Genomic DNA, 25,741 nt, shown 5'->3' with positions numbered 1-25,741 from the left:
ATTCTGAGTATATTTCTTTGAAATGTTTGCCTTTCTAAAGATATTAAAATATTACTTTACAGATATAGTAGGTTGTTACTGAAAAATAGCTTATGAATGTGAAGTTAGCATTTTGCTTTGAAGAAAATTTGAGTATCATTTTGTTTAACACTCTTGTTACTGAAAACTCTCACTAGTTAAAAAAAGGGGGAGATTTAATTTTTTTAAGTTGGCTGTAAAAAATTCAAATAACTTAGAAGATAAATAAAACAAATATAATTTTTGAAAATGCTGTCACATAGGTAAATGTTCATACAAATCTCCCCACCTTCACCTCCCACTACCTAACCATTTGTATCTGTATCTGTGAAACTTTATGTATATTACTGGATGGAGCCAGTTTGTTTATATTCAGTGATGTCCCAATCTGTTTTCTAAGTGTCAGAATGTGCCATAATTTATTTAATCAGTTCCCCACTGATGCTTATTATGTTGTTTCTACTGGCCTGTCTGATCAGTCACACTGCAGAAAAACTTAACCTGTTGAAGGAGTCTTGTTCATGTTTCTATGTCCAGAATCATGCCACACTTTGAGGAGCGGTCTTCTTATTACTGTGTATATTTGAATTTTATATTGGGTATATTTGAATTTTATATTCTTTGAAATAGCCAAGAGTTTTCTAGAAAAAAATAATGAGAAAACCTTAACTTTTAAGTTTTTTTGAGATTTTGAGATTTTATTTGCCTAAAAGATACATCTTTAAAAAGCAATATAGTCAATTGTATTTTTAAAAAGACAAATTAATTTACTTATATCTATATGATTCTGTCTGGTCACTTTCATAGCATAAATTCATTGAAGTGGAATTCTTAAGTTTAAAGAATAGGCACTTGTAAATTTGTGATAAAAATCACTGAATTGACCTGCAGAAGATTATGCCCAGTTATGTTAACATGCAAGTATTGTCCAATTTTTGTTGCTAATTTGAAAGGGCACAGATGGCTGTGCTATTTTAATGTTGCTTCATTTTCTTATACATATTTTCCAAATTATAACCTCATTTTATCCTTTGAAGCTGTGGTTACAGAGGTAGGCCTGGGTGGGTTACACAAGCCTGTGTGTGTGTGTCCGTGGTGTGTGTACCTACAATGGTGCATGCCTGTGCAAGCACGACTATTTGTGTTGAGGGGGGACATACGCACATCAGTGTTGTATGTGCATAGATGTGTGTATATAGGTGTTCATGCACATGTTCATATGGGGATGTAAGTGTGTGCATGTACCACATACTTGCTTCAAGTCCTGCTGGTGAACATTATGATATTGCTAGAGTGCTGACTACTTGCAATTTTTAAAACAATATATGGGTAGGTTCACGTGTAGTCATAAGAAACTATATGATCACCCCTGACGTTGGTGCACCCTGTTGCCTTTTAGAGCAGTACTTTCTGGGAGACCTTTCTGTGGGGATGAAAAATGTCTTTTGTGGGTTGTTCAGTAGGAACTACTGTGTTCCTGTGTCTGTTGAGCACTTGAATGTGGCTTCTGAGACCCAGGAACTGGAATTTAATTTGGCACGTGGCTGTGGCTACCTACTGTATTATACAGTGCAGTTTTATAACTGTGTATTCTTAATGCCTATACTACTCCCACAGAAGCATCTTGTAGAAAGTCTGCCTGATGCCTGGCCTGGCATTTTTTCCCTGTCAGACCATAGTTAGGACTCGGAAGAATTCTAAAGGAAGGGTATAAATCAGCTTGCTCCTTGCCACTGCCCCTCGTTTCCCTCATGTACACAGCAGATTGTATAGCAGACACTGCATCGTGGCTGTAAAATACAGTGCAGTGCACAGGTTAATGACTATAATACCTGTTAATGCTGAATTTGCTCTGAATTTGGTACCTCATAAGTCAGAAAGTTAACTTTTGGGGAAAAGAAACTATGTATGGCCAAACAAATTAGTTGCCACTTAACAGCTTCACAATTTTGAGATGTATTTTGAAAGTGGACTCCTATTTTCTTCTTTTAACACGTTCATGTTCTTTACATAAATGAATATTGTTTTCATAACTTGGATGAGTTACATATTCATATTACTGTTCCTTTTAGGTTCAAATACATGAATGTAGACTAAAATTTGTCACTAGGGAACAACATTTTTGTACTATGTGCCTTTACTTTAAGTACATAAAAGTGCTAGCTAGGAAGACCACAGTTACCTACTTGTCCCCTTTTCCATATTTGGGCCTCTAAAGGGAATATTAATTCAGTGAAATCCACCCAAATATTAATTCAAATCTACCCAAATATTTCTATATTAGGTATTTATATTATAATATAAAAATTTTGTGTTATAGTTCTTTATATCCTTTAACAAACTTTGTTTCACTTTACATTCCATTTAAAGTGTTTCACTTTACATTCCATTCCATACTTACTGTAAATTTTATATAAAGTATCAATGTAAGTCACAAAGAAAAAGGTATTTAGGGTAATATATGGGGGCATGTTATTCCAGTGTGTCCTTAAAAACTAGAAAATACTTATCTTTCACCAGGTTTCAGGTGGCATTTTTGTTTAAGGATCATAAATTTTAAATTGTTAATATACAAATTGTGTGGTAAATCAGCCTAGCTCATTAATAAAATAGACAAACACAAGAAACTGTAAAGGAAATGAAGAAAAATCTATGTGGGAGGGTTTTAATAATTAAAAAATATATTAGTGCTACATCTAATCCAGAAAGCTCTACCAACTTTATAGCTCTTGTTTTTCTGATGATCTAAGGAAGAGCGCCCCTTAGTGGTACTTTAACATTAACTAGAACTATTCCTAAAGTTCCCTACTGCAGCTTCTCTTTAAAATATATTTTACAGAAACTTAATAATTTAAAAATACATGTACAGAAAGAAGGCTATAGAAGGCATTTCAAATTAACTTTGAAATTGGATGGTAAGTCCTAGATACTATACTCCCCTCCAGCGCCACACACACAGTTATAGTGTGTTTATTTGGCAGATACTGAAAATGAAGGAATTGAACTGGTCTACTAAAACCAAACCAGGATGAAATTGCTATGAGGAGGTCACTTAGGGTTTTATGGGTACATAAGTGGATACATACCAACTTTTCAATGTGAACTTAGTTCTGGGTAAAGTTATATTCTGAGTCATTTGCACTGTGACCTGCTCGTTCAGGTAGCTAAAGGAAGAGTCATGATGAAAGCTGTTTCTTGAAAGCTGGAGATAGAAATTTACTTCTGAACTGATTTTCCATTCTTTTGGGAAGATAGGCAGTACAATTTTCTTAATTCCAAGGGTCAGGAGAATGCTCAATTAATATTTATAATGAAATGGGACAAAATGCTAAATGAAAATATTTTGAACATAAATTCTTTATTGTTTATTTGCTGTGAAACTGCAACTGTTCTTTCTGGTTAGTATTCCTTTGTTAATATGGGAAGTTTATTACTATTTTCACCCTAAAAGTAAGTACCTTTAACTTCAAGATAGATATTAACAAATTGGGAATGGAGATTTGATTTTTAAGTAAAATAGAAGTAGAAACCATGTTGTAGGAGAGGGGTTGTCACTTTTTCCTTTTAAGTCAATGGACAGTATTCACAGTATTGAATATGAATGAACATGAAGTATTTAAAATATTTTTAAAGCCAGCTGAATCAAATTACCTTTTACTAACAAAGTAGAAAATTAATTTGAAAGACCTTTGTCTAAATTAAGTACTTTATAATGCAGTTTTACCAATCATCACTGGCTGACTAGAGGAAAAAGTAATAGGAACATTGATAAAAGCCAAAGGATTTTAAAAATTGGATCTGGGATGTAAAACTGTACAATCCCATGTACTGTTATCTAATCTCTTTATAAAACTATCTGGACCCAAGCAAGAAAGAAAAAAAATGTCCGTGTTCTTTAATTGCCTTACCATGATGAATTTACCAATGTATGGTCAGGAAAGCTTTGGATATGACTGAAATGTTTTGGGTAGTGGTGTATTTTGTCTTCACGATATATGTGTGTTTGGTGGCTTGTTTAGATTCTTAAATTTTATCTTTGATTTTTGAAAGATTTTATTTATTTATTTTTAGACAGGAAGGGAAAGAAACATCAGTGTGTGGTTGCCTTTCACACCCCCTCCACCAGGGGCTGGCAGGTAACCCACGCATGTGCCCAGACTGGGAAACAAACTGGAGGCCCTTTGGCTCAAGCCACTGAGTTACACCAACAGAGTATCTTTGAATTTTAATTCTAAGGGATTAAGGATATAATACAGGTGGGCTGGGTTCTATTAGGATGGTTACTACTTAATCTAGATAAACAGAAAGCTCATTTAGTGTTTTCAGTAACGATGAACTGAAAATAGTACAAAGGGTAGTTTCCTTTTACAAAGGTAGGACTAGCCCCCCCCCCNTGTCCCCCCCCCCCCCCCCCCCCCCCGCCAAAAAAGGAGTTATCTTCAGGAGGGCAGGTCTCTTGTAGTACAGGGTTTCCCTGATAAGTGAGTGTTCTAGAAACCCATCTGTATTCGGGTACTAGTTGGTGGTGTTGTGAGAGGCTGCATTCAACTTCAGTGAATTTTTTTGAAGACTCTTTCAACACATTTGCCCATGTTGTGATGGGTGATTCCAAAGCACACCTACCCACACCGTGCTGAATGTTTAGCAGTTTTTGACCAAAAACAGAGTGAAGCCTGTGCCCCACCCTCCCTATTCATCTGATCTTGTCCTGAGCAACTTTATTTTTGTTGTTCCCCCTGATGAAAAAAGCCCTCAAAGGGAAACATGAAAGAAGTAAAACAAAAAACACCAGAAGCACTAGTGGCCATCAAAATTGACAATTTTAAAACGTGTTTTGAGCGCTGGAAAAAATTCTCAATAGGTGTAAATGCATGAATTGGAGAGTACTTTGAAGGTGACTGAAGTTTAAACATGTAAGAATAAATACACAAATTTTATATATAAATTCTGTGGGCTTGGGGGACTCCTCTTGTATTGTCTGCAAATGTATGAGGTGGGAGGGAGAGATGTGGACAGATGGGCACATAGTATTCTTGGCTGGTGTCAACCTCTGTGAGCAGAGAACAAATAATACTCATCCCTTGACCTGAAAACAGAGAGACAGGTAACTTATTTTCAGAAAATAATGGAAAGGTTTACTCCACTGAGGAACGCATTCTCTCTCTGCTTTTTGAACCTTATTCTTTCTTTAAAAATTAGTGTTGTGTAGAAGGTGAGGAACAACTAGGCACAAAACCTGGTTGCATAAAGTTTCTCTGAATGTGCCTTTTCTGTTCTCTAGTTCTTATAATATGCCACAAAGGAGCTTAAAGTTACCCTCCAAACTGCATTTTAATATTGAATGATAAAACTTCTGACATAGATAATAACACTCCTCTCTGTAGCTAATATTTCAGCAATTTTTTGTGAGTATGCGGATGTAGTGGATTTAGAAATGCTACATATTTTGACAATACCAGTTGGTTTTGTGACCTGTAGAATTTAGAGATGCTTTAATAGTTTGTAAGTCATTCCAGACTGGATGCTACAGAGCTGAAAACTGATTATATCATCTGGACTTAATTGTAAATTACTGACCTCAATCATCACAAAGAGCTGAATTTGTAAAAATTAATAAATATAGATAGAGCTGGAGTAGCATTCAGTGCAGTTTGTAAATCTGGATGAACACGTCTAGAAATACTATGCATCAGTGGTTCTGTAAGACCAATTTTCACACAGTAGGAACCAGGGGCTGTGAGTGGAGCTGTATTTGCTAGCATGCTCCAGGTATCCACTTCAGGATGTTCTCAGTGATTTGCATTATCCTCAGAGTTCCAACTTGTAGTTGTGTGTAAGAAGACATATTTGTGACAACTTAAGAGATGTTTAAAAACTTAAATTTACCTTTCTTTAACTTTAAAAAAAATAACTGTTGCCAGAAACTCAAGTGCAGGTAACTTGGTGATTAGTTGTAGAGATTGAGGATTGGAGTGAAAGGGAATCCACATGGTTAGATGTGTAGTGCACCTCACATACCTAAGTGAGTAAGCCACTTTTTCCACCATTAAAACTGGCAGTAGGTGTGATATTCTGATCTTTTGCTCTTAATAGAGAGTTAATTTCAGTGTGCCAGTACTGAGGGTGAAGAAAACTGAATGTAGTATGTTGTTAGAAAATTACCCTAGAATATGATTGTCATCGATGGGGCTACTGAAGCCTCAGTGATATGGGAGGAGAAATGACAGGACTGTGGGCTACTCCCACCAGAACAGCTCTACTATTAAAAGTCTCAGACCTTGGAGTCTTATGACTACTTTCATTCCTTTGTATTGCAGTCATTACAAATGGTTTTAGAGAATACTTTAGAGCTTCTGATTTCAGTAACAACATAGGCAATTTATGTGTAGATAAAATGTATTGTGAAATGTATTTTTTCTGTGATTACACATTGTTATTGAAGAGAGTTTGAAGCATCTTGATTTCCTCAAACAATGCAGGTAATTTAGACGCAGATTAGTGTTTCTCTATTAACATCCAGGGGCCACCTGTACCAGAATCACCTGGTATTCTAAATATGTTTAGAACAAGGACTCTGGGCTGAGGCTCAGGAATCTGCTTCTCAGCAAGTGCCCCATATTTGTGAGCTCATTAACATTTAAGTGAGCATTTGGTTGTTGGAGACCAACAGAGATATTTAGGTGTCATAAAGCAATGAACTGATTCACACCCAGAAGTAAGCAAAATAGGTTATAGTGGCTAGAATATGCCAGTGCATCTTGGGTATGTAACTAACTGTTTCTCATTTTGAATGAATCTTGTATGTGGAGTTAAACTACTGGAGATGGAATATTTTTTCTCGTAGGCAGTGAAGTTGTTTAGTAATGACTATCCTGAGTTCATTTCACCTTGCGCTTACTGTGTGCTAGATAGTATATAAAAGCCTGGCAAAAGAAGACTGACCTGCTTTCCAGAACTTAAAACTAGTAGTCAAGGGTTGGCAAACTATAGCCCATAGGCCAAATCAAGCCCTTTATCTGTTTTTATACTGCTGCTAAGCTGAGAATGGGATTTATATTTTTAAATGGTTGAAGAAAAACCAAAAGAGGAATAATATTTTGTGATGTGAAAATTATAAGAAATTTCACTTTCAGTTTCCACAAGTTTTCTTAGAACATAGCCATACTCATGGGATATCTGCATTATTTATGACTGCTTCCTCTCCGCCATGGCAGTTGAGTAGCTGAGAATGACCCCAATTGTGTGTCCTCAAAGCCTAAAATATTTACTGTCTGACATTCCATAAAGTTTGCCAACCCTGGAGGGCCTGATGATGAAGAACATTCTGGATATTGGGAACACCCCAGTAGTGTGAGGCCTTTGTCTTTCTTTAGTCTCAGACTTAGAAATGTGAATTTGAACTCTAGCAGCATTTAATGAGAAGATAACACAATTTCTGATTTTGCACATTTCCTCCCCACCCCCACTTTTGGGTATTTGGTGTGATAACTTCCACAAGTTCATTCTCTACATGTTTCTGCAATTTAAAGTAGGGTCTCTGTTCTCTGTAGGGAACATTGAAAATTTCAGACCATTTAATCCTGAGTGCCTTTTGAATAATGATGTTTGGACATTATAATCAATGACCAGATGTGGATCAAAAGTTACTTTTACATTCTTCCAGTCAGAAACACTGTAAGTCACTGAGTGTGACACTTTATTCATGTTTTGTCTATGGTATCTAACTGGACGCAACTCATTTGCTATATCCCAGCAATTGTTTGTAAGTGGCTTAAGAATCCCTTATTCAGGAAAATGCTTAAGATTTTCTGTTATTTTTTTCCCTTACAGTAGAGGAAAGCAGCCCCTCAGTTGTCTATAATGTACTTATGAGCATTGCACTTTAGTGGGTATCTTATGTACATTTGTAACACAGCTTCAAACATGTGCGTATAGTCATTTTAAAATGGTTGCAACAACTTTGGCCATGGAATGGAAAGTTTGTCTCTTGATAATGTGCGGATGTTGACCCAAATCACTCCTATATGCTACTGGGTAATATGAACAATTACCACAACTTTACTGGGCTTTAGTAGGGTGGATTCTGAGTTTCACACTGTTAAAAAGAGGCCTTAACTGCTGAGTCCTGAGGTCTGCAAGTAGATTGTAGAGTTCTTCAAAGCCCGAGAAAGGATTGGATCTGAGATAGCCTGCAGATTAATATACAGCATTACTTTCATGTTTTCTGAACTGACCAAGAGCTATCTGCTTAGTTATGTTACAAACATAATAGTATTGGGTTGGCCAAAAAGTCTGTTTAGTTTTTTTTTCATAAAAACACATTTTTTTTATTTTCACCAATAACTTTATTGATTTAGATACTTTTAGTGTGTCAGCTATCTTCTGCTATTGGCTGCTAGTGCCAGTAGAGGGAGATAGCCGACATATTAAACAAACATAATAGCCACGGGTGCTGCTAAACATCTTCCAGTACATAAGACAGCCCCACAGCAAAGAACTATTGGGCCAAAATGTCAATAGTACCAAGAAACTTCACAAACCACTTTTGACATGTTTTATCAGTCACTGCACCTTCTCCACGTAATGCACAAATCTTGGTGTTTCTATTGCATTACCTTTTTTGAAATAATAAAGCATAGTACAATGAAAATGTATATTTTCTTCCATCTCCAATATTAAAAGAGCTACACAAAAATTCACATATATTATTTTTTTAAATGCACACTCATATGACAGCTGTCACAATATAATCTTAACAAAATTGTTTTGAATGAAGTTAAAGACAACTAAGCACTATTAGAACCATTATATGGAAAAAAACTAAATGAATTTTTTTGGACAACACATTCTTTACCTTAACAGCTAACCCTTTAATTTCTTTTAGTCAGTGTAGCTTTTCCTCAAGCTTTTTCTCAAATGACTGACAGGTACCAACTGAGACACTCTGCTGTGAATGTGACATAAGGCAGCTTACAACATGTTACCGAGGAAATCCCCAGAAGTCTTTGAGTGCAGCACCTGGGACAGAAGCTGCAATGCTTTGTTGATTTCTTGTGTGAAATACTAAATCTCCAAATTGTAACTGGAAACTGTCAGAAAGAAAGCCCAAAAGATTGGCAAATGTGAAAGCATCTTATAGCAAATGTTAGGTCCCTACAGATTGTTGGGAAAGGTTTTTCATCTATTCAAGGTCCTTAGCTCCTGGGCCCACAGGTTTGGGAAACAGGCCCCTTTCAGCCTCCTGGCACGCCCTGAGCCACAGAAGGTCCAGGCACCAAGCCCCAAGCCCCAGGGCAGCTGTTTACTTACCAACCCAAGTGCTTGTATGCATTTCAGTTCTTGTCCTAGGTCTGTAATAAAATTCCATGTTCGTCACCAGAAAAGATAAATTGGGCAACAGCAGGAAATAAACAAGTAGTAGAGGCTTTCAACAAAATAATATATTTTTGGCTGTGAAACTCCTTTATACAAGGTGAATCCTTATATACAGCTCAAACTAGTGAAGTTTCTAGTACAGTACCTGCAAAGAATGAATAAATAGTTAAAACAGATTTATTTGTGTTTGTTTGAGCAAGTAGATGGAGAAGTAACTGGATCTGGCATCACTTTAAAAAGAGCTTTTGAATATTACACATGACACTTCTCAGTGTAGCAGCTGTGGTTACAAATGCAACCACTGCACCTGTTTGTGTAAGTATATGGCATCTTTACTAATGCCAGGCCGTGGTTCTCAGTCAGAGTCACATGTTAGAAACACCTGGGTGTCCAGGCCTCCAGGTAGCGTTATCAGCTCTCTGGGGTGGCACCTCGACATTGGCAGGCTTTTCCTTTGAGGTAAAATTTACTTTGCAGGGAGTTGCACAAGTCTTGAATGTACTGTTAGATAAATAAATGTACACACACTTGTACAACCAAGTCACACCGAGGCAGAGAATGTGACCATTGAATCCTCCTTCCCCCAGACAGTCACCGTTTTCATTACTTTCCATCACAGATACGTTGGTGGAAAGTTCTTGAACTTTGTGTAAGTGGACATTGGTATTTTTTAAAGGCTTCCTTGGGTGGTTCTAACACACAGCCACTATTGATCAGCATTGATACCTACCCTAGTAGAATACCTCTTAGAGTTATATTGTGAAGGAATTGGGTCTGTGAAGGGTGGGGTAGGTCATATATATTTAGCTATGGAAGTCACCCTTGTGTTTCCTTTTACATTTTGCTCAAAATAGTCATTTTTCCAATCTCTTATCACCACTTTCAATTGCACATAGTAGAAAAGAGATACTTAAGCAACTTGATTTTAAGCAAATTTAAACATGATACAAATGAGACTATTATCCTATATTTATTGTGTGATTTTGTGAAATTAAGGCCCTCAGTCTTAATTTGCAGTCTTCCCAACAAGAGAGAAATGTTGCTGCACATGGTTATACTAACTTAGCAATTTAGGAATGTTTAAACAGGTAAATCCAAAGTGAAGCATTGTGAGATGTGACACCCATGTTTTGTGTAGTTTCTCTGTGGAAAGGAAGTGGGAACTTAATATGGACTTTTATTTATTTTTTTTAATATGGACTTTTTATTTAAACAGAAACAATTTAGTGCACAACTTAAACTTGAGCAAAGTAAAAGAGGGTTTTTCCTACTGTTTCAAAGTGTTTTCAGTGTTCTTGTCACAAAGAAGAACCAGTATAGTTAGGATGCTTTGGCTATACTAATATTCTGAGTCTAGCATTGCATCAGTGTTGCCCCTAGAAAAACATTGAATTGCTTTATTGTCTAAGTCTGTAAAAGCAGAAGAGGTTAGATTCCTTATAACAGTGAAGTAGGAATCTACTTCATATTTCACAGGGTTGATGTTTAGAGCACAGAAAGGAGAAAACCATTCCTGCATATACGTGGCGTACACAACAGCCCAAGGACTGTGTCAGGGCAGATGCAGTGAGGCTCCCACCCCCACCATCACTACTCAAGTGACTGCAGACAATATTTTGGGGGCATTTTATTTCAGTACTACATAAAGTGGTTGTATATTTTCCCTAAGTATGTTCTTTGTTGTAAGAACCATATAGTATCATATGTACTATATGATACATATGGTTCTTTTGTATCATAAGATACATACCCCCAGATAGTATCATACAAGACTTCTAACCTGGTGTACATTGCTGTTATATCTGAATTTGTACAAATTTATGAATTAATGATCAAATTGCTATTTGAAATCAACCTTTTCAGTACTGTGCCCAAAATATTTGATGTCATAGAGCATGTAGCTGGAAGCATTTGTTTTTATTCTTTTAAAGGAACTGTAGTAGGTTTTTTAAGAGGTGAAGGGAGAAAAGCAGCCTTTTTGGCCCTCTTACTTATATTGTTCTTCCCTATATCCAAAAATTTGTCAAACTGTTTAGAATAAAAAGTAGTGTATAGGAAGATGCCCATTTTGCAAAGAAACATTGATAGCTGATTGTGTGTCGGATCCACTGAGAACTCCTCTACACTCCTGTGTGATTTGCAGAATTCAGGAACAGAGCTTGGTTCTCTGATGCGCTCCAGCTTACAGAATGGGGCTAATTAATAGTCCTCACATGTTCATATGCATGAGAATTACTGGGGATCTTGTTAAAAATGAGAATTCACAAGCCATATCAGAGCCTTCCTTCAAAAATTATAAACCTGGGGCTAAGAAATGCCATTGCCTTTTAAACCCCACATCTACACCCACGGTGCTTGGTCTTAGCCGTGTGTCACAATCACCTGAGGAATTAAATAGATAAATGAACAAGCACAGGGCCTTCCCTAGAAATTTCAACTCAGATTCTCAGAGGTAAAGCCCAACTACATTTTAAGATGTTCCACCAGAGTCTTTGATTATGGCCAGGGTATTTTATTTAGGTATATTTTAATATTGTGTATATAATCAATTTGCTTAAGCTCCAGCTAAGACTTCTTAGTTACATGAGAAATGTCTTACATTGTGTATAGCATATTAAGATGACTTTCTGCATATAAAGTTTCTTTGGGAGTAATAATGTAGTGGCCTGAAAAAGTTAAAGCATTTGTCCGGTAGTGGTCCAGACCTACTCAGTCCTTTGCTGTGCTATTGACTTACGGCCAAGTGCCTGCCATGTTTATTTCCTTGCTGTATAGAAAGGCATAAGAGGTAGATTTCTGTTTTGTTTTGTTTTTTTCTTTCATATGAAGTTAGATTTTTTGAGATAAGTTGAAGAACTTAATTAGCTTTTAGGCCAGAATAATAGAAATTTGAGTTACTACTGAATAGACCAATAGCACTTTAAACTAGATAAATAGGTGTGTGCCACAGCACTGCACATAATTCATAAGTGACACAGACTTTTAATAACGTGTTTAATGAAAAATAGTGTTATTTTGAAATTTACCATTGATTACTGCGAATTTAAAGTGCACACTAATGGACTTCAGCCATTGATTTCTTTGTGTGTAAAACGAGTGACTCTACATTATGTCATTATTTCTTATCATTACTATTGTCATTTCTTTTCATCTGAAAACTGGTTTAAGTTTTCAAAATGCCGAGAAACAAATGCATTATTCTCTGAGGTATTATTTCAAATACAACGTAATATTTTCTGATTCTAAGTACAGTAAATATATTTGTTACATAAATTTCAAAGATTTCTCTGTATCAAATATGTTAGAAGTAGTGTATCTTTTAGTGAAATCTTTGCAGAATATATTCTTTTATATTTGTATGTTTTAGTGAAATCTTTGCAGAATATATTCTTTTATATTTAGAAGTCTTTTACATGAATATAGACATACAGATCAGATTTTATATCTGGCCTTTTCTGTTTTTACAGAGCATCAAGAAGAAAAATACAAACAAACAAGAGATGAGCACATACCTGAGGTTCATTGTCTCTCGCATGAAGGAGAGGGTGAGTCCTGCCCCCCAGGATCTCTCAAGTCTCCCAATTCGATTTCACTCTGGTTCACTCTATAAAAGGTAATGACTGACAAGTAACAAATATGTGTAGAGCAGTTTGAAGGGTGAGAACCACTGCCGTCTTTTTTATTTTTGTACAATGGATAATTCTACAACAGGCTTTTAGATTTTTTGTGTGTGTTTTAGAACAGGCATTTCTTTAGCATTATTAGACTAGAAATAATTACATTTTAAAAATTCATTTATCAGTGAACGTTTTCATTGATAGTGTTTAAAATGAGATAGAACTTTCCAAAATAACTTCTATCAAAACCTTAAGAAATGGTGTGTTAAACTATATAGTCTGTGAACATTTTCCCATTATGTTCTAAAGTACTTATTTAGAAACTGATGTTTACCTGTCTCTCTCTAGCCACTTTTAAAATTGATGTGTCTAATGACCTTTCAGGCTATAGACCTTAATAAAAAGGGGAAGGACAGCAAACACCCGATGTACCGGAGGCTGGTGCACTCAGCGGTCGATGTCCCCACCATACAAGAGGTAAAGCCCAGCCTTCTGTCCTGCTTTGTGCTCACCCCGGGGCTCCCAGGTCACCGAGAGACTCACAGCCCAGTGCAATTTTGGTTGCCATTCCTTCTTGACGAGGCGGTGCCCACCTAGCCTCTTAGTAAAATTGGCCAGGCATGGCCACCACATGTGCATGGCTGCTGTTTTAAATTTTGTGTGCTCACTCTAGTGCTAATTGGGTGTTATCTTTTAAAAGGTTTGGTTTTAAGCAACCTGTAGATTCTTGATACTTGCTGGTTAAAGGAAATGGATGGTAGTCTGGGCAATTTAAAATTTCAGGTTTAGAGAATTCACATCTGGACATGGATTTTTAGTTTTAGCAGTTGGGAGTTTTAGTTTTAGCAGTTGGCACTTGGGAGTTTCAAGGAAAAATCAGCGCATAGCACTAATCTAGAGTCTTGGGAAACAATGGGATGAACTTGAACAAAATTCTTAAAAGTTCATTTCACCAGTACTAGCTGAGGATTATTAGGTTTGTTTATATTTAACTATTGATTACAATAAGTTTCCACAGAACACTTGACATGTTTTCAGTTAGGGTTTTCAAATTACTAATTCTGTACCTTTTGTGTCATTTTGAAATTTTTAAATCCTATGGTTGGCCATGATAGCTTATAGGAAGACCACCGGATTTATTTGAAATTATCTTAAAAGTTTCCTAATCCCCTGAGCAGTTGAGAAGGACTGAAGGTGTATTATTCAGTGGAAGGAAAGGGTAAATGAAGGTTGTTCCCCTAAGGTAGCTGTCAAATGCTGGAATAAAAACAAGTAATTTAAAATTTACTTACTTCTGACGGATTGTATAGCCTCAGGTATAGCCTCTTTTCCTAAACCCTAAAGCCTCTGAAGAATGAACTCCACCTCCCTTCCCTGTCTTTGCATTTCACCTTCTCCGATTCCCCAGTCTGATCCCATTTTCTCCATAGAGAACAGAAGGTGGGTGGATGGTGTCTTGGTCCTGTGCTTGGCAAATGGCGGTCATGAGCAAAAGCCCATAAGGAAAGTAGAGGAAGACATTATTTTTATGCTTTCAGGAGCTTACAGTCTAGACAAAAATGCAAGCCATGGGGTGCATACTTCACAAATTGCAAAGGTGCAGTTTTCCTCTGCCTTGGTGTATATTGGGCCACCTGGAGATCTCCAGACGGTGCCAACACTTGAGCAAACTGGAGCCCAGTACAATTAGAAATTCAGTATTTGTGAGTAAGCCCCGTGGCCCTACATGATGAATAAGAAGCAGATACCTTCAGCTTCGGAATCAGGAGGAATGCCTTCCTGTAAAAAGGACAACTGAATTGGGTTTGGGGGAATTTCAACAGAAATATAATTTCTTAATTATATTTTAGAGGCCTTACTATTTTAGCATTATTATAATGGCCTTACCCATTTTAGCATTTAGAGGCCAAGCAATTTTCAAACCTATTTCCTGAAAATATTACCAGGATAAGAAAATGTTTTCTTGCTGTCAAGTTAACTTTGTCATACCTCCTAAAAATTCTGTCTTCCTCCAGAAACCCCTTAAATTTATTCCATAACCCTTTTCTTTGGCAGTTAAAGGCAGAGTTACAGAGAATTCAGTAGTGGAAATCCTTGACCACTCTAATGTAGGAGAGAAATCCTGACATTTCCTCAATGCCTACAGGAACATCTTGGCCTTTATTTTTAAATTATAAATTAGTATCTAGTCTCAATTCAGAATTATAAACATGTCTTCTTATTTATGTTAAACTGTCATAGTTTTTCCCCATCTCCCACCCCCCCCCCAGTCTTTACTGTCCTGTGTTATAAAATTAACAGGTATGTAGATAGGGTCTCATCAACCCCACACTGGCTGAAGCCTTCACTATTTACAAAGCTTAGCAGTAGCTTTTATCATTGCTATGCAATGAAATATTCAAGCTGCCGGGTTCACTCTAGTAGTAAATTAATACAGAGGACCTTGGTGGCTGCTGTAGATCAGACTTGCCACACTTTACCATCCTGTCACATTCTAACTGCACATGAAGTTGTGGGTTTCTCTTACACATGGTCCATCAATACTGGGGGACATGGGAGTAGCCACGATGTCATTCTGGAAAATTCTATTCTGTCCCATACTCTAACCATATTAACATAACATAGGCAAATATTTGCATTAGTAACTCCTTTGCCATTTTGTTTTTGACCACTGCAGAAAGTAAATGAAGGGAAATACCGAAGTTATGAAGAGTTCAAAGCTGATGCTCAGCTGCTTCTCCACAACACAGTGATTTTCTATGGAGGTTGAATATTTTCTGTTTTTTCTTTTGCATTTTTACATATCATTTACATTCTATGTTGAGAAATATATTTTATAAAATATAAAATATATTTTATTTTATAAAATTAATATTTTAACGATCTCTAAGTAATAGTTATGGTTTAATCTTTAAAATATTTGGTAATGTAGTTATAGCTTATAGAATTGTCCAGAAACAAAACACTAATATACTAAATGATGAAAGTATTACCTTTTTTGGTTTTATGTATAAATTTATAAACTTAGTTGAGAGGCTTCTTTTAGAAGGACTGTGACTAATTCTGGTCATTTTCCCATTAATACCCTATCATTTAAAGGTAAAGAAAGGCTGTGAAATTAAAGCTGCCTATACAATTTTATTTTGTGGCCTGAACTTCATTTAAAATACACATTTTGGTTTAAGTGGTATATATCCACATTCGTCAGACTGCAAGAAAATTTGAATGAGTTTATTAATTTTGATAGTCTTGTGTTTCCAGATTACTGGTAATAGGTATCTTTCTTTAATTATAGCAGACAGTGAGCAAGCTGACATAGCAAGGATGCTGTATAAAGATACCTGTCATGAGGTACTGTCCATGCCTAGTAATTGAACTCTCACTATATTCCAAATTAATTTATTTCAGAATTCCACTCATTTTAAATATATTTTAATTTTGTCATTTCCTTTAAATATAATTTTATGTCCATGTTTGGCATACATGGGAAATAATGCAAATGGGGGGAGGGAAATTCTGGCAGACTATTCTCAGAGACATCCTGGAAGATTTAATTACTAAGTAACTTCTGCAAAGAAACTTTGGTCTTTAACTTCCCTTAAGGTATTAGATACATAATTCATTTACATGTTTTGTATGAGGCAGACACTCAACAAATGTTATACTCATTGAATGAAAGATACTATACAAGCAAAAAAAAACAACCAAAAAACAAAGTTCATATTTATACAACAAATGAAATACATATTTTGGGAAGGTTTGTGTGTGTGTGTGTGTGGGGGGGGTCTGTCTTATTTGAAGCATTCACCTGTAACAATATTGTCTTTGCAAAAGCACCTTAACTATATAAAAGTTTTGTCCCTTGAATTCATTTAAAATTTCATTTAGCAAATATTTTTTGAGTGTCTACTAAAGTGCTATGCAGTGCATTAACAGGAAGGAAATGGTGATCAAGGTACTGGCTTTTTGCTCATAGAACTGTATTCTGAAGAGGGAGACTCAAAAAAGCAACAGACGAAAATGTTTCTTTGTAAGTTGTAAAAGAATGTTATGAAAGAAAGCAAGGACTAAAATTGAGAATGAGGCAAAGTAAGGACCGCTGTTATTGATAGTGGGTATTTTATATGATGGATGAGGAAGTCCTTTCTGAGGAAATTGCATTAATCCAAGTGCTAAATGGTCAAAGGCACCAGTGAGGCTGGAAAGGAAAGGTCAAACATGCCAGGCCTGTGTAAGGAATTTGTTTTCTGTTTTAAGTGCAGTCTGTGACCATGGGGGTGGTTTGAACAGGAAAGTGGAAGGCTTTTCTAGTATTGTTGAAAACTAAAGCTTAGGAACAAGATTCAAGGGTATTTGTGTACATGAATGAGAATTTTAATTTACTGTATCAATTTTGTATAGTTAAATGTACACATATATTTTATGTAGGCTAAAATAGTGGCTTTTCTTTTTTCAGCTGGATGAGCTACAGCTTTGCAAGAACTGCTTCTATTTATCAAATGCTCGTCCTGATAACTGGTTCTGCTATCCTTGTGTAGGTGATATTTTGTAATTTTTATTTGTATCTTTTCAATGTATGGTGCTCTAAGGAAGTTTATTTTCAGTTTGCTTAAATTAAAGATTACGATCCTTCCTAAATATATTTCTTTATATCAGTACATATGATTTTAACCAGTATAAAAACTGAGACACGGGAAAAACTTCTTTTCACAAGAAATCTATGGCTTTATATAGGTTTATAGAGGTATAATTTTCCCTAAAATAACATTTCTGGAAAGGTGCTGACAAGAAGCCTGTGAATGTTTTGGGGGCCCCAGAGGTACAGGTGTATTACAAAAGGCCATCTGAGAGAAGCCAGTCTTGAGAAGTTACTGTGCTTCTCAGTCACTTGAAAGTTATATTAAAATTTGGATCTCTGGTTAGTTAGGAGAAATCAGGGCTTTAAAATTCTCTCATTTCTAATAGGCTCACAAAACATAATAAGGCCCTTCCTTTTGGCCCCATTACCTCATTCCATAATGCTACATTATATTAAGGGAGTATTTTTCCTATCTCTTCTCAGAAATGAAGGTCCATATCCTACTTCAATGCAAACTTTAATTTTTGATGGTTTTCTTGGGGGCAAAACCAGTCAGTCATAGGGGGGATAAAAAGCTCTTTGTGTTTAGTTAGAAGTTGGAAAGAAATATTGCAAAATAATGAATTATACTTGACTTAAATAGTTCAATATTAATGATAGACTTGTATTTAATACTTTGAGAGTAATATGACAGGGTAATGCATTTTGTTCCAGATACCTAATCATGAACTGGTTTGGGCTAAAATGAAAGGTTTTGGATTCTGGCCAGCCAAAGTCATGCAGAAAGAGGACAATCAGGTCGACGTCCGCTTCTTTGGTCACCACCATCAAAGGTAATCGTGTTCCCATGTGCAGTAGTCATAGCTGAGCTTCTGGGGTATTCTTGAGACCCAGTCTGGCTGCTGTTGCTGTTTGGTGGCTTCTTCATCAGAAATCGCATGAAATTTCTTTTAAATTGAAGAAACAAGTCAGTACATAACTGAAATAGGCAACTAACAATGATATTTCTATTAATTGTGATTTTAGGCATATTTCAGATACTGTTTACTAATAAGCAAGGCAATTTCAGTAACTGACACTGTTGAAGTCAAATGCATGTTGAGGCTCAGATTGAATACTGATGGCAGTGGGAAGGGAATGGTTCTTAATATGTGTCCATTTTGTAGTATCGTAATGGCATTATGGTTGTTTTGACCATCTTTTCAAGGCTCTATTAAAAAGCCGTAGATAAAAATAACCAAATCAGGAGAGAAGAGAATGTCAATCTTGTGGTCTAATGTATACGAATATCTGTCTTGTGTGTGTAGGAATTATATGCATAGGACTGTCAAACGTTTCCAGTCTAGATTTTAATGTTTCTATTGCTAGGAATATATATACACACACCAAAGCCTAAAAATGTACATTTTCATAATATAATAATATATGTATCTCAAGGATAAAGACTCTTTGTTACTATAAAATTATTTTTGTGTAGTTAGGTATTTCACAAAAATGCTATAGTACAAAATTATAGCTACCTCCTTTATTGTGATATTAAGGCCTTCAATTTTATTTCATATTGAAAATTAGTCTAAAATACTGTTCTAAGTAATGTGTCATAGTAGCATTGATTCTAAAGGTGAATTCAAGTTTAGTGAACTATCATAGTACTCAGAGGTTGTCTAACTAATTAAGGCATAATAGGAAATATAATTCACATGAAATTTGTGATGGGGGTTCATTTAACACAAATACTAGATTAAAGGGAACAGTGGCAAAAGTCAGTTGCAGGATCTGTATCGCACACTGTACAAGGATTTAAATTTACAATCCATAAAGTGTCTTGTCACCTGTCATGCCTGGAGGAAAAGTATGTTGTATAGTTGGTATTAGTTTTAAGAGAAGCTGCAGAATGAGGGACTTTATTCTTTTCCACAGCGACTTTGCCTAGTCTTTATATAAATAGAAGTTTAATTCCAAGAAATCTGTGAAAGTATTAAGTTTCTAAAAAAAGTAGTTCTTTCATAGATAGTGTGCTTAGTTGACACTGCTTTCATGGCAAGAACCATTAGCTAAATAATAATAACCATAATTCAATAGAAAATTAATGTTTTAATTAGATGATTATTAAGTGGTAGTTTTTTCTTTAAATTTTTTTTATTGTTGTGTAGTTACAGTTGTTCCTGTTTTCTCCCATTGCTCTCCCCTACCATGTCCACCCCTGTCCCACATTCAGTCCTTCTCCCTCACCCCCCTCCCCATTGTCTTTGTCCACGGGTCCTTTATACCTACCGTGTTCCTTAATGTTTCATGCTCACGACATCATATTCAGTTTGTTTCAGTTTCTCATCAAACAGGCAGGGTAGGCAGTGCACATTTCACATGTGAGTTTAGGGCAGTCGCCCTGTAGAAACTCTAATCTGTAGAAATCTCTAAATTGATATCAAGGAAGGTCAAGTGTTTGGATTTGTGTCCTTGAACCATCATTTACTACTCCAGTCTTTGATGTGTTATTTAGTGTCTCTGAGCCTTGTTTGCTCGCTTGTGTAATAGAGGCCTCAGTAGTACCTAACTTATAAGAGTTTGCAGGGTTTAAAGAAATTTTTATATATGAGATCTAAGCACAGAGCCTAGTATATAGCATTATAAAGGCTTTAGCATTACAATACAAATGTGCAAACTGAAGACGAAAGTTTGGATTTAATTTTTAAAATTTCACTCAATGAAACACAGGTAACTAAGAAAAAACAAGTATTCAGTTATTTTTTAGGACCATACTGCTAAGTTAGAAGAACAATCAGAATTTGTAACTGTTATTTTTTTCATCAGTTTTCAAACAGATTGTATAGTATCTTTAATTGTGAGTGATATTTTATTAATAATTTGTCTTTGTTATTTAGTACAATATGCAGAAAATGTCTTAAAAGAAAACTCAAGCTAATCTACTTGAGTCCTTAGAGTAAATTTGTCATATGAAGAAAGAATTAAAACAAAATTACATTTCCAGAGGTTTTTTTTTGTCCAGAAATTTCTTATTTTCTAAAAGATTTTATCTAAAAAACTCTGAACAGATGGGACTCAGAGGCTTTTATTTTAGAAAATAAAAGCTCTACAATTTTACTACAAGTATAGTCTATGCCTTTCCTGGTTACAGAATGACCAGTCAGATATTTGAAGTGAAGGATTGATGGGGGAGTACCTTAAAAAATTATACTCTATCATGTCAGAGTATTTGATCTACTGAAAAACAAACTTTATAAAAATTATACCCATGGATTTTAATTACTTAAGCAGTATGTTACACACCAAGAAAAGATGGTCAATAAGGGCTACCAGCTGCAAGTTTTCATTAATAAACATTGTTTATTTTAGTGCCATAACCATTTTAAGTGTACATTCAGTATTAAATACACTCATATTGCTATATAGCAGTCACCACAAATAAATATTCTTTTGCCAGTTTTATCTTATCTTTACATGTAGGTAGGAGGAAAAAATTAAATGGTTTCAGACTAGTCCCTTCTGTACACTCAGAATGTGCTTCTCCATCCCTTTGACCCTGATCAAGTTGTAAGTTTCGAGGAAGAAGGGTGACTGTGATCCCTCTGACTGTAAGTGGGATTCTTGTAGGATTTGCAGGGCTTTGCCTGTCAGAGAAAAAAAAGTAGCTGATAAGGTATTATTTGTGCCAACAAGGCTAACTCTTTTTGCTGCAGATAGTTGGAGGGTGGGAAAGCACAGGCAGAAGGAGCTGGTAGGAAATTCGGTACTATGAAGAAGAAAATAGAACGTTTGAGTTTATTTGCCATCAGATCTCTGAGCCATTTTATTCTGCATATATTCAGAGCATTCAGATTTGACAGATGTATAGATACAGTCAAATTAGATTATACCTCTGTTTATTAAACTCTTTAAATTATGGAGTATTTGCCATTTTGGTTTTTATCTTTTGTAGATCAGATTGCATACCCACTGATACTCTTTAAAACTGAAATCTGATTACCCACAGTAATGGACTTGATTAAAAGAGGATAGGGCCCTGACCGGTGTGGCTCGGTTGGTTGGATGTCGTCTCGCAGAGTGAAAGGTTGGCAGTTGTGTTCTGGGTCAGGGCATGTGCCGGGGTTGCAGGTTCCATCCCCAGTCAGGGTGCATTCAGGAGGCAACCAGAAGATGTTCCTTTCTTGGATCAATATTTTTTGCATCAGTGTTTCATTCCCTCCTTCTCCCTTTCCTCTCTCTAAATAGTAAATAAATAAAATCCTAAAAAATATATAGGAATGTATTATGAACTACATTGAAAATTAATTCCCATATCAAGAATAGGCATGACTCAATTTTATTATATCCAAGGGATAAATGGATAAGGGGAAATAGTCTCATAGTTCAGGACTTTGTTCCCAGTAGTCAGCGCTGTTCATAACAGAAATCTCTAAAAACCCACTGCTTTTAAAACGTGAACTAAAATACTTACATTGATTGACTGGTACATAATAGGCACTCAGTAAATATTTGTTGACAGTATAAAGGACACATGGACAATAACAAAGGGGTTTGGAAATGGAAGGGAGGTGGGGAGAGCTGGGAGGTGGGCTGGGATGGGGGTAAAAGGCAGAAAACTGCACTTGAACAATAATTAAAATAAATATTTGTTGACTGAAAGAGTAAATACAATATTCATTCAAGATCTTAATGACAAGAAACCCTTCCACAAGCAAAATTTCCTATGCATTCTGTGGTAGAGTTAAGAGTTTTCAAAGTGTATTTTACTTTGATTTCTAATAAAGCACTTACATCAGTGTAGACATTGTTGATGTGAAATTTATAAATATTCACATGACAGTTCAAGCTTAATTTTATCTATCACAGTATGTGGATTATTATGTAAAATGTGCTTTTAAATTCTAAAGCAATTGCCTTCTAACGTGCCTGTAGAAGCTGCTATTTATGACATAGGCCTATGTGCCATGATTCTCTGAGATTCCTTCAGAACAGCCATAGGCCTCATGTTTCTAGAACTCCATAAGTACAGGCCAGGAATGAAAACTGTGACACCTTATACATTTGAAACATAAGGCTGAAAAGAATAAATCCTTGTGTATTCATAGTGCTATATCCCATCCCCTATGCTCTAGAAAATGTCTTCCCACTGTTGCTCACACACCTTTGGGGTTTTCTTCTCATTTGTGACATTCCCTCTGCCTCAAATTTCTCCCCTCTATCGGTCACCTGTCTAAATCTTACGTATCTTTGAAGATCAAGCCCAAGTGAAACCCAGTGACTACTTACAACCAAATGAAATTCTCTTCCTCTCTAGACCACCCTAGCATCACCTTGACTGCCTGATGCATTTCATTCTCATCTGACAAAGTGTAAAGTCCTTAAAGGCAGAGTCAAGATGTGTATGTAAAAGTGCCATCCTAGTAATTAGGCACAGTGAGTGCCCTCACTGGGCTCCAGCCCAGTTTAACTCCACCTGGACAACATCGCCTTCATCTGTCAAAGAGACAGTTAACACTCAAGATCAGACAGGTCTCATTCCCTTCTGTATGCTTTATGATGGTGCCTTCCCCCAGCACACAGTAAGCAGCATTCTAGATGGTACGGATTTAAGTCCAATTTAACGATTAGTGCATAGAAAAATTTTCTTGAATTTTCAGCATTTTCCCCAATAAAGTCAAATACAGTTTTTATTCTGTAGTTTTAGATAAATATTACACATAATTCAGAGGCGCTTGAAGTTGTATTCATAGCTGTCTACTTGGTTGCTAAATGATACAAACACTTCTATTAATCATGGTTCATCTAATGAATAGGAGTGTGATATAACTATAACTAAACAGATTCAAGTTTTTGAAAGCCCTCATATTAATGTATGCATCTCCTGAAAATTTTCTCATCTGCAAAAAACTAGATTTTGAAATAACTTCTTACAGTATTTGGATCAAGAAGAAGTAACATTTTAAAAAGGACTCATGTATAAAAAATATATATATATCATGACAAGCTTAAGCTGGTTAAGGAAAACAGTAAACAGTTCTGAGATATTTGAATCATTATAAGAGTTTTAATTCAAGCCACAACTAACAGCCTCAGTAAATTAATATTCACAAATTATACTTTACAATGGTTAGAGTCCACCACCATTTGGTAATTCTAACTGTACCTTTAAATGTTGCTAGGGCTTGGATTCCTTCAGAAAACATACAGGACATCACAGTCAACGTCCATCGGCTGCATGTTAAGCGCAGTATGGGCTGGAAAAAGGCTTGTGATGAGCTGGAACTGCATCAGCGTTTCCTTCGTGAAGGAAGATTTTGGAAGTCTAAGAATGAAGACCGTGGAGAGGAGGAGGCTGAGTCCAGTATCTCCTCCACCAGCAATGAGCAGGTGTGTGGTGTCCCCACAGAAATAACCCATCAGTTGTTACTGTAAATGTGAATATTGTTAGTGCCCACTCCTCACTGTCGAGCATATTCTGACATTTTTCCTTTCTTTAATGTAAACATTTGTAAAGTGCTCTGCAAAAGAAACCAAACTCAATTCACACAGCTAAGCCACCCGCAACCCTGACCTGACCCTGCCAGTCTGAAGAGAGTTAAGTGCACTGCTCACCTTCTGAAGGTGCATTAGCTCCTTTGAGCCTTGCACGTCAGAGCAGTAATAAGTAAGCGGCAGCTTTGTGAAACAGAACAAATTACTACTTACCAGTGGGTCCATGGCTAGTATTTTCAGCAGAGAAGTGTTACATAGTGTCTGGAATAATATGTTCTTTCTTTTATGATCCCCACAGCTAAAGGTCACTCAAGAACCAAGAGCAAAGAAAGGGCGACGTAATCAAAGTGTGGAACCCAAAAAAGAAGTAAGTTGTGCACCTTGCAGTTTCCAGGTGGCATTGACACAGGAAATACTTTCAAAGTCAATTATTTGTGATGCGTACTCGTGAAATGCATTGCCATCAGTCAAATAATACCAACCAAGTTTGAATCTAGTCTTCTGGTCTTTCTTGTCATTACGTGCTATTACTGGAATAACAATGCATTTGTGCCAAGAGTCTCTGCCTCAATTAAGCATCCACTGACCAAGTCTGGCCAAATGAGAGGGCACTTTGTGGCATTTCCTGGAACTCTGATACGTTCTCATAGCTTTATTAAACACAAAGTGTTTATCTAGTACATCAACTAGACCATCATGTTAAAACTGGAAAAAACAATGGTTAAGCCTCTTAAAAGTGTATAATTTATGCATGTTTTAAAACTAGGTGTAAACAGGGGTGTAATCTAGACACATGTTCAATGAAAAATGGTTTAGAATTTTAGGGAATTTGTTGATGGATCTGGTTCAAAAAAATGACTATAAATTGATAATGATTTTGTATGATAATTTGTTTAGTCTTTTAAATGCAAAAGCTATGGTATTTAATACATAATGAAATTATAGATGAAGTTACTGTCTGGAATTTTTGTAGCTATTAATTGCATGTGTTTTCTTTATTTTTGTTTAGTTTTAATTGTGGTAAAATAGACCTAATAGAATTTACCATTTAATTACATGGATTTTTTAAAATAGTCTTTTAATATGGCCATTTATGTATATCACTGTTATATTGCTAGAGCTTATTCTTGAACCTAGTGAGTTAATGGTTTTGTTTTACATTGAAGCACTTTCATTACCCTTTAGGAACCAGAGCCTGAAACTGAAGCAGTCAGTTCCAGCCAGGAAATCCCCACAATGCCTCAGCCAATTGAAAAAGTTTCAGTGTCAACGCAGACCAAGAAGTTAAGTGCCTCTTCACCAAGAATGCTGCATCGAAGCACCCAGACCACCAGTGATGGAGTGTGTCAAAGCATGTGCCACGACAAATACACCAAAATTTTCAATGACTTTAAAGACCGAATGAAGTCTGATCACAAGCGAGAAACTGAAAGAGTTGTCCGAGAAGCTCTAGAAAAGGTAAGGAACCCAACTAGCACACCTTGCCCTCTTACCCCCAGGGCATGGTGAGTGATTCGTTTTGTGTAACAGTTTAATTTAGCTTTTTTCACTCTTGTGTCAACCTTGTAGCTACTTTTTAAAACTGAAAGTACACTCAAACTGGAAGTATAATAAAATCCCTTTCATAATATGTTCATCAACAATAGTACTTTTCTCGCCTAAATATTCACAGCTC

The 25,741-nt window shown here is 36.0% G+C and overlaps 1 protein-coding gene across 12 annotated transcripts in view; it reads left to right on the top strand.

Moving 5' to 3' along the window:
* Positions 1 to 25,741, top strand: part of ZMYND11 (zinc finger MYND-type containing 11) — a 157,163-nt gene that overhangs the window by 114,909 nt on the left and 16,513 nt on the right. For 9 of the 12 annotated variants that reach the window (XM_037031940.1, XM_037031947.1, XM_037031944.1 and 6 more), the window contains 9 exons: positions 12,861 to 12,938; positions 13,395 to 13,487; positions 15,688 to 15,775; positions 16,306 to 16,361; positions 17,467 to 17,544; positions 18,304 to 18,422; positions 23,754 to 23,961; positions 24,365 to 24,433; positions 25,252 to 25,524. In XM_037031940.1, the coding sequence (XP_036887835.1) occupies positions 12,861 to 12,938; positions 13,395 to 13,487; positions 15,688 to 15,775; positions 16,306 to 16,361; positions 17,467 to 17,544; positions 18,304 to 18,422; positions 23,754 to 23,961; positions 24,365 to 24,433; positions 25,252 to 25,524 (1,062 nt within the window). The remainder of the gene's footprint in view (positions 1 to 12,860; positions 12,939 to 13,394; positions 13,488 to 15,687; positions 15,776 to 16,305; positions 16,362 to 17,466; positions 17,545 to 18,303; positions 18,423 to 23,753; positions 23,962 to 24,364; positions 24,434 to 25,251; positions 25,525 to 25,741) is intronic. The other 3 variants (XM_037031948.1, XM_037031945.1, XM_037031942.1) reach the window with 1 other exon arrangement.

The sequence above is a fragment of the Sturnira hondurensis genome, unplaced genomic scaffold, assembly GCF_014824575.4.
Source record: "Sturnira hondurensis isolate 20B ecotype Veracruz unplaced genomic scaffold, ASM1482457v3 Scaffold0021214, whole genome shotgun sequence".
Classification (NCBI taxonomy): domain Eukaryota; kingdom Metazoa; phylum Chordata; class Mammalia; order Chiroptera; family Phyllostomidae; genus Sturnira; species Sturnira hondurensis.
The sequence above is the reverse complement of the archived record's forward strand: the minus strand, read 5'-3'. Positions and strand labels throughout refer to the sequence as shown.